At 45.2% G+C, this 9,486-nt stretch overlaps 1 protein-coding gene across 1 annotated transcript; it reads left to right on the top strand.

Moving 5' to 3' along the window:
- Nucleotides 1-2,366: 2,366 nt before the first annotated feature.
- Nucleotides 2,367-9,208, top strand: SERPINF1 (serpin family F member 1). The gene is given in 10 exon segments (XM_009979869.2): nucleotides 2,367-2,389; nucleotides 4,922-5,007; nucleotides 5,418-5,619; nucleotides 5,697-5,852; nucleotides 6,649-6,852; nucleotides 7,635-7,667; nucleotides 7,670-7,776; nucleotides 8,359-8,515; nucleotides 8,518-8,568; nucleotides 8,949-9,208. Coding segments are annotated over 9 exon segments (1,248 nt in total). The 5' UTR covers nucleotides 2,367-2,389; nucleotides 4,922-4,929.
- Nucleotides 9,209-9,486: the final 278 nt, after the last annotated feature.

The raw sequence follows: 9,486 nt of genomic DNA, 5'->3' as shown, positions 1-9,486 counted from the left end.
TTCCTAACATTCAGAAATACCATCCCACGCCTTAGGTAAGTCTTGCTTTGGCTACTGCAACCTCAACACTAACCTCCCTGAATTCTACTCTGTTACACTTCAATCTGTGCAAAATTTGAAGTGCAAGTCTTCCTTTTCACACCTCTGCCCTCCAGCTCCCCATCTTCTATAAAGTTTTTCCCCTTATTCTCAGTTTCCTGAACAGCTTGGTTCTTATTTCCTATTTTCCTTCATTCCACCATCCCTCGTACTCCAAGCTATTCTTGTCAAACTATTAATTTCATCTTCTTTGACAGTACAGCAGCCCTCCATGACTGTGCTTTGCTCAACAAATTATCAGTTACACCAACCTTAAGACTCTTTTTCACTCCACTGACTCTCCAGAAGAGGCAGTTTGTAAAATACAAAGTAATATCAATGTCTCTGCTCAGGAATTTCCACTTTGCATTGCTAAGCTTTCATTTTGACTGAGCTCTATTCTGAAAAGACATGACGAGCACAGGGCGTCTAGTCTGTAGCTCATCTGCGCCACTGGCTGAGAATATCAAATAAGTCTAAGTATCTTTAATATGAGATGTATTTTTTCTTTACTAGGGCAAACTCATGTGAACATGATCAGAACTTCCATGTTCAGACAGTATGTTGCCTACTATCTTGAACCCAAACCAGAATAACACTAAAACGTCTGTACTGATTTAACAAAACTGATTTAAGCCCTTGCATCTAGTTGGCTGAGTGTAACACACCGTGTCAGGGCTACTCTTCACCTACAGGAATAAAGCCTGCTTTGGTCTATAATAATGTTCTATACAACTGCCACTCTGATTTAAATGGTTTAAAACAAAAAAAAACAGATGGGCTTTCATTTGGAGATACAAATGAGATGTAAAAACTTCTCCAGCGGTCCTTTCAGAAAGGGCATTTTAATACCACAAACAAGGTATCAAAAAGAGACAAAATCCACCAGAAGACATCTCCACAGCCAACAGCCCCATTCTTAGGCTGACGATGGAAGACTAACAAGTACAAATATCCCTCTGCAGACGACTTCTCACTGAGCCAGCTGAGGAGCAGTTGAGAGTAGAGCTGTTACTCTTCGTGTTAGAAAGGGTCGCCTCTGAAGCACTGACTCATCACAGAGCTGGCTACCCGATTTGTTTTTCTGGCTTGCAAAAACAGCAGCCAGTGCTTCTCCAAACCCATCCTTTCCTCTCAGCTGCGGGACTGTATGAGCCCAGTGCCAGCACGCATGAGTAACTCCTCGTTACCCGTTAGCAGCAAGGCTGGCAGCCCAAAAAGGAGATGTCCCAATGCAAGCCCAGACCAGGGGCACTGACATTACTTCCAGCATTTCCAAGTAGACAAACAGCTGTCCTGGATCAGGCTAGGTACGTGTCCAGTTAGCCCAGTATCCTCTCTTTCCCAATAGCCAGTAACAAATGACTGGGAGGAAAAAAAAGCCAAGAATGACTAGGGACAAGGCAAACCAACCGTGCTCTGGTTGCATTGCCGAGCTGCTGAGTCTGACATTACATCTGACCATCGTTGCCTTAAACGGACCCGTCTTCCACTAATTTTTTTTTTTTCCCCAAATCTGCTTATCTTTCATCTTCTGCAATATCTAGTATAATGAGTTTTACAATTTAGTATGTATGAAAGATATATTTTCTTGTTTTGAACGAGCGCTGATGGGTGCTCCCCTGGAGTCTTCTATTGTGAAACACAATGAAAACCCTCTGCCCATTTCCCTTCTCCAGATCATTTATTGTTCTGTAAGCTCCTACAACATTCTGTTAATTCATCTTTTTCACCAAGAGTCTTTGGCTTTTTAGTCTCTTCAGCCAAAAACTTTAAGCCAGTCACGTTAATAACTTCTCATTAACTAATACCTGTCACTGGATAGAGCCACTTCTGAACATCTTAACTGCTTTAAACAGCAACAGAATCCTGCTTCCACTTTACAAGTCTCTCCATTAAATCTTAGACACAAATCCATTAAACATTGCTGCATTAACCATACCTCTGAGACAGAAGAAATTCCCTCATGCGACATACAGCAAAACTGCGGGGATAAGACTTGCTCAAGCAGAGCAGGGAGCATTTGCCTCCCCGACCCGTGCTTTACCCGCTGGACTGTCCTTATCACAGGGAGCACATTCGGTTTTGGAAGGCAGGATTAAAAAGTTAGCGTAATTCGGCGAGAGGGTGGCAGCAGCAGAAAATGGGAGCAGAGCACTTTAAGAGAGCCCTGGGAAGCTGTAACCTGAAGCCTGCCGAAGGCTGGGCTGGGGGAAGCAGCAAAAAGCAGATGTGGCCCCACCAAACCCACACTGACCCCGACTGGAACCTGCCGGGAACCTGCGACGGCAGCGGCCGAGAGGAGCCCGAGGTAAGGGGCAGCTCAGCCCTGCTCGCTGCCAGCGGCGAGGGGAGCAGAGGGCAGGGGCTGAGGCTGGGGACCTCTCAGAGCACCTGGGAAACTGGGAAGAACTGTTCTTCTGCAAGTGGTAAAGGATGGGATTCCCACCAAATGAGGGATCTCACCAAGGGTTGGGAGCCACCGGCATCCTAGGGCACCTCTTCGCCTCCGGGGCTGAACTGTGCTTGGGAACTGGGGTGGTTTTCTTTCCTTCTAGCATCTGTGTTGCAGCTGGGAACACGCTTTTTCTTTGCGACGGTAACAATTTTGGCGATAGTCAGATCCTCTGGAGCTGGTGGTTGCAAGATGCTTCAGAAGGAGTTAGTGCTGTGGGGTGGAGCAATCACAGCAAGCTGTCTGAACTTGTGGGTGATGTTTCATAGCACCCCTAACATCAGATGCATTTATAAATGATGTGAGACTTGTATCACTATAGATGGAAGGCAAAATATTTCCTTTGCACCTGCAGGCCTTCACAAATAGACAACTCCCAGACACAAAGTTCCTCCTCAGCTCATTTCTCAAAGTTTTCTTCCTGACTGTAACATCACATGCTGCATGCTGTTGCTCCTTCTCTTCTCTTTAAAGGCAGCCACAAATTTTAATGTCACGCCTGAAACCATCCCACCTCTGCTCCAACCAAATTCTTCTCTCTGCGTTTTTGGCTGTGCACTAAGAGACATGCAAATAGAATCCAGATGTTCAGGCCAATTCAAACGCAAAAGGCTTTGTCTTTCTAAAATGGAAATTGCTTTTTGGCAAAGTTTGAGAAATATGAAGCTGGTGACAGTACTGGCAAAAACAATACAAATCTGCAAAACCAATCTCCGCTCTGCTCCCAGGAGCTCAGTGTAGTTGGAAGCAGAGGTTGTGTTGAGATTATTTTCTTTTTTTCAGAGAAAAGGTTATGCTCCACGGAAAACCTTCATCTCTAAATAGACTGGGCCAAGTCTCTTTTGCTCAGCATGCAAGAGTACTGCTTGGTGTAGGCATCCTCACAAAGCCCTAGCTAAAACCTGCTTAACTTAGATTCAAGCAGGGCTTCTGTCATCTCTGTTTCTGCACGGTGCCTGTTCCTTGCAGAACTCCGCAATGACACGAGCAATCCCAACATCATATCCACTGTCATACCAACGAACGCGTCGGTCTGTTCCAGTATAGTAAATCCTCTTCACATGCATCTTCTGCACCAGAATACCTCACCTACTCAGCAGCTAGGATAGCAGGAGGTCACGGGAGGCAAGCGCTCAGGGAAAAGAGAGTACCACTTCTATGTTACACTGTCTAAACATGCATGGAAACTGAAAACTTGCACTGTGACACCTTTTTCTCCAAGGCAGAACTACCTCCAGGTGAAAAGGGATTTGGCAGCAGAGGGACACAGTGAACTGCCTTCCACTGAAGGAATACCTCTGCCTAAACAGACTGGGTCCTAAACTGGGGCTGTTGTAGCCACGTGGCTTTAAGTTGTATTTCTACCAGCAGGCATGTTTTCTTTATACTGAAGTTAATCTGAAACACATGTTCTTTCTCCGACTTCACGGGATGCCTGGATCACAGGGGTTAGTTAAATACAACCCTCTTCCTTTAATTTCTGGGAATCTATATAAACATTGCTTCAGACCAGCCTCAGTGGCGTCTGTTCCCAGGGGCATGACACTTCTGCAGTAGCTCTGGTTTACCCACAGTGAAACCCTGAGTTACATACTGCCCTTTGGACCAGACAGATCTGTCTGGAAGGGCCACATATGCCAATACTGGAGGGATTAAAAGTGGATTCCACAGAAGGAACAAGCTTAACAGCTTTGCAGAATTTGGTACTTTTCTCCCACCCCCATTAAAAATGTTGAATAAGCCAAGCTCCATCTTTCACCTCTTCTCTAGATCGAGCCCAGCATTAGGTGTTTACTCCCAGCCCCTTTTCTTACTGTCTTTTAAGAAAGCTCTTCTACTTTTACTTTATCAAATAGTAAATAAGAAGCAAAGGATTCATATAGGTTGTACAGCCTTCCAGGTACACGCAGACACAAGAAACATGACAAACTACTGCCTGAGGCAGGTAAGTGGTATAGCAGAGCAGTAACCGTTCAGTTCTGTCTTCTTCCCTATTCAACAATATGTGTTTGTGACCTTTTATAAATGCTGAAGTATTAAATTTTTAAAGTCTAAAACTCGGAAGATATGATTTAATGCTTTTCTGGACCTTGGCACTCAGTAACTGCCAGCATCAGCGTGGTCTGGGCCACACACATCTGCTTTTGCGCTCAGGCACACCCAGACGTGTGCTTGCCCAGTGTCAGAGTCACTGGGGCCAGGCTGGCTGAATACTTCAAACTAGAGAAGAAAACCCTGCTAAGATCAGGTGTGGGTTTCACCATCGGAAAGGACAAGCAGCAGCACATGTCATCGCAGTCCCTGTCACTACCGGGTACAATGAACAGTAGTGGTACAGATGTATTTGCTCGGTTGCTCAAACTACCTCTGTCATTTCTTACTCTGTAGGATCAGGCATGCAGATTCCAGCAGTTCTCCTTCTCCTGGGTCTCTTAACTGTCCCAAGCAGATCCCAGAACTCAGCTACTGAGCAGGTGAGTAGGAGACAACAGCAGAGAGCGAGGGAGAGATAATTGAAGCAGGTAATTTAATTTCAGAGAATCTCATGGAAGGATTAAGCGCTACCCTCCTAAGTTACTACGATTTTATTTAGCAACATAATGAGACTAACTCCTGCTTTGCCTAGATAAAACCACAGTAGTTACATCAGGGGATGACAGTGAGGCAGAAATAGTGGATGCCCATCTAAGTGCTGCCTTCGGCTTTACTGGGACACTTTAAAGTCAAGTCACTGTTCCTATACTCTCTATCAGTAAGATTAAGCTAGTATTTCTGCGGATCACAAGAAAGTATCTGTAGATTTCTTGCCTTCAAAATGTTTATCACAACTGTACCTGCCCTTGTAAACTGCAAGTCTAACCAAGGGGCTCCCTGTACCTGCTAGAACTCGGCCACTGCTGATGGAGCTAACGCTGGCGAGGTCGAAGAGGAAGATCCGTTCTATAAGAGCCCTGTAAACAAGCTGGCAGCTGCAGTCTCCAACTTTGGCTATGACCTGTACCGCCAGCAATCCGGCCGGACAGCCACTGCCAACGTGCTGCTGTCTCCCTTCAGCCTGGCTACTGCGCTTTCAGGTCTCTCGCTTGGTGAGTTCCTGTCCCTTTTTCTCACGTGCTGGTTGGCTTGACAGACCTTCCCTCTAACTTGTCCTTGTCATTGGCAGGGGCTGGAGAACGAACAGAAGATGTGATTTCTCGTGCTCTCTTCTATGATCTGCTTAACAAAGCTGAAGTCCACGACACTTACAAGGACCTACTGACCAGTGTGACTGGACCAGAGAAGAGCATGAAAAGTGCCTCCCGTATCATCTTGGAGAAAAGTAAAAGTCCTTCTTCCCTTCTATCAAAATTTACCTAAATAACTAGCAGCAGGTAGAACATACTGAATAACACTGCACTATCAGCCTTGGCTCTGTCCTACTGTTGAGCCAGGACACAGACAGTGCATGGAATGCTGTTGCTGCTCCAGAAAAAGCCTGGAAAGTTTGTGTGCACATAAATAAAAGACCAGACACAAGTGCACACAAAGACACTGGTGACAGAGCAGCTAACACACAGAAGACCTAGAAGAAACTTGCTGAGAATTTTGCCTTCACTCTAGGTTTCCTGGCAGGTGTTGCTAACTTCCAGGAATCCCAAATCACATTTTCTATTTGTGATAGCATTCAGCCATATTCCTTAGTTTAATTCCTTGCAGAACCATTAGAAATGTCTGCTTTCAGCATGCAACAAACATCTGCTGAGAAAGCTAAGTGCTATCTTTTGGAACCTGCTGGTTCCAAGAATCCAATAGATTGAGTAAGCTGTACTCATAAAGCAAGCTGGAGAAAGAAGACAGACTGATGTAGGAATAGCTGTGTCCAAGCCTGCTGTTCCTATCTGCCTTCTTTAATTTTCAGGAGAGAGTTATCCCATACTCCAGCATGGGTGGCTATAGGATTTGGATTAGTTTCCTCCATTGGCCTTCAGTTATTCTTCTTCAAAGCAGGTTTCTGTATACACACAGCCACAGATGTTTTATGAGAGAACTGCTGTTGGGCTCTGGATTGCAATCGGCTGCCTTGAGATTGTTTTGATAAGGGAGCTAGCTGCAATACTCATCTTTTTATTCTCCAGGACTGAGAGTGAAGCCTGGTTTTCACAGCCAACTAGAGAAGTCCTACAAGATGCGTTTGAGGGCACTAAGCGGCAATACCCAGTTAGACCTTCAAGAAATCAACAACTGGGTACGGCAGCAGACAAAGGGAAGGATTATGCGGTTTATGAAGGACATGCCCACAGATGTCAGTATTCTCCTTGCTGGGGCTGCTTACTTCAAGGGTAAGAATGTTGTGTACTTGGTTACAGAGAGGCTCTGTATGTGTCAGAAGAGATGTGAGGGAACGCTCTCACTTCAACAGAGCAAAGAGACAGAGTGCAAGAAAAAAGTGTTTGAGAACATTTAGTAAAGAAGAAAAAATGCATGCTACCTGAACAGAAATAGCTTTCGAGGGAGGAATTACTACTCTTGCAAAGCTGAATGTTGACCTGTTTGCAGTAAGAGACCAGAGAAGAAAGTTTAAGCTCACAAAACTCCACGGCAAGAGACAGTATTACCATTCAGGGAAGGCACAGCTTAAAGACAGTACCGAGCCTTTTTACCACTGCAGAGAGAATGGACTGAGATACTAGAGAGCTGTTCTAGAACATGCTGTCAGCCACTGTCCTGTCCACTGTCCTGGAGAATTATTGCTTAGAGACAGGGAGCAAAATAAAGGGTGGGGAGAGAAGCCCTTTACATGCATTGACACAATTGTTACCCTTTAAAATAGTTTTGTAATTACATAAATAGACATCAGCTCCCCAAATAGCTACTCCACCCATATACTGGCTTGATTTTTTATTTCCTGTTTAGCCAATTCTCAGATGATAAGGAGGGGCCAAAGAGTGGCAGTAAATCAGTAGGTCCAATCAGTCTATTTCCATCATCATTCAGTTACGCCTCAACTCTTAAAGCACAAATACTGTATGTATAAAGTGCAAGATTACTCAGCCACAGGCACAAGTCTGGTTTCATATGCTATTATTCCAGAAAATCCTCCATTTTATCTTTTAAAAAATAGGGACATGGAAAACCAAGTTTGACACCAAGAAGACTGCCTGAAGGACTTCCATCTGGATGAGTACAGAACTGTGAAGGTGTCCATGATGTCAGAACCCAAAGCCATACTGCGATACGGTTTTGACTCAGAACTCAACTGCAAGGTCAGAGAGCAAATATTGCACAAGATCTCCTAAACCTACTGAGGAACAGGCTCAGCTACACTTACCTGTTAACCCATTCCAGAAGGCAGCCTTACGCCTCCATCAGTCTAGTTTTGCAATCCCTATTTTGAAAGGCAGTATGTCAAGCCTTAGAATATCCTACTTCTACATTGGCCATGTGAGGAGCAGTCCTACGAGCCTGTACTGCCTGTATTGCTTGACCTAAAGTTGGGCAAGAAGGGCAGGGCACACTCCTCAAAACTTTTCCATCTCTACCTCTTTCAACAAATCTTTCACTGTAGCATGAGCTCAAAGGTGTTCCAGCTGAGAATCCCCCAAAGCAATACTGAGGTTCATTACAGGATTCAACAGGCGAGAGAGAGCACTTGCCACATAATAGCAGAAAGAGCACAGCATGGGTTGATGAAAGCTGGGTGCCAGAGGGGTCAGGAAGCATCACGTCCAATAAAAGCAAACGGGGAAGAAGACAAAGAGTATTAACTGGAAAAGCTGACCAGTACGAGGTGGGTAACACTGTTTGTTATTGATATGACCCTTTCTTATTTCTAACTGGCCTTCCAGATTGCCCAGCTGCCACTGACAGAGGGAATCAGTGCCATGTTCTTCCTGCCTACGAAAGTGACCCAGAATATGACTCTCATTGAGGAAAGCCTTACTTCTGAGTTTGTCCACGATGTAGACAAGGAGCTGAAGACAGTCCACGCTGTGCTAAGCTTGCCAAGCTAAAGCTGAACTATGAAGAGGCACTTGGCAGCACACTAAAGGAGACAAGTATGTACATCACACACCCTCTACAGACTGCCAGGGGTGGAAGCAGTGGGCAAGTTGCTTCCTGCTGTCAGAAGAGCATGAAGCTGGTGGGTTATTAGTTAGGTCCTGCTGTCAGTCTGTAGAGATTTCACCAGCAACTAAATCACTTCGGTCCAGGACTCCTCAACTTTTTATCATACCTTTCCACCAAGCTCATACAATGCTTCTGAGATTGAGAGAGAGAAGCTCAGTACACACAGATGTAAGCTGCTTCTCCCTGTTACCCCAAATAAACTCTACCAGAGCAGCTACATGCCCTCCTGGATCACAGCATTAGCAGTACTGCTCCCCTACCTACAATCTATGCTTTCAGCTAATGGAATTTTTCTTCTTTCCTCCAGGGCTCCAGTCGCTTTTCGTATCACCTGATTTTTCCAAGATTTCTGCCAAACCTATTAAACTATCTCATGTGCAACACAAGGCAATTCTGGAGCTTAGTGAAGATGGGGAAAGATCCACACCAAATCCCGGCGTGAATGCTGCTCGTCTGACCTTCCCCATAGAATATCACGTGGATAGACCTTTCCTTCTTGTACTGCGAGATGACACCACTGGTACCCTCCTCTTCATCGGCAAGATCCTGGATCCAAGGAGCATTTAGATACCTTCACACTAATAAGCAATGGTAGGGCCCAAATGGAAAGGGTGGTATTGGGAGGGATATTGGCTCCCTGCTCTGCTGCACAAAGACACAACTTGCAAATCTTAGGCCTTCATGCTGCAATAAAAGAGCTTTTGCTATTAATCTCAGCAAGCCCTGGTATTCTCCCTTGAAAGATTGTCTATGTCACATGCCTTCACACTCCCGTTTTCCCCAGACGAGCCATAATGCAGTTCTGTGTCCTACATGCAAGCATCACCTGCTGTATACTGCATTTT

Source organism: Tauraco erythrolophus, chromosome 21 (assembly GCF_009769465.1).
Source record: "Tauraco erythrolophus isolate bTauEry1 chromosome 21, bTauEry1.pri, whole genome shotgun sequence".
Lineage (NCBI taxonomy): Eukaryota > Metazoa > Chordata > Aves > Musophagiformes > Musophagidae > Tauraco > Tauraco erythrolophus.
This window is presented reverse-complemented; position numbering and strand designations above follow the sequence as displayed.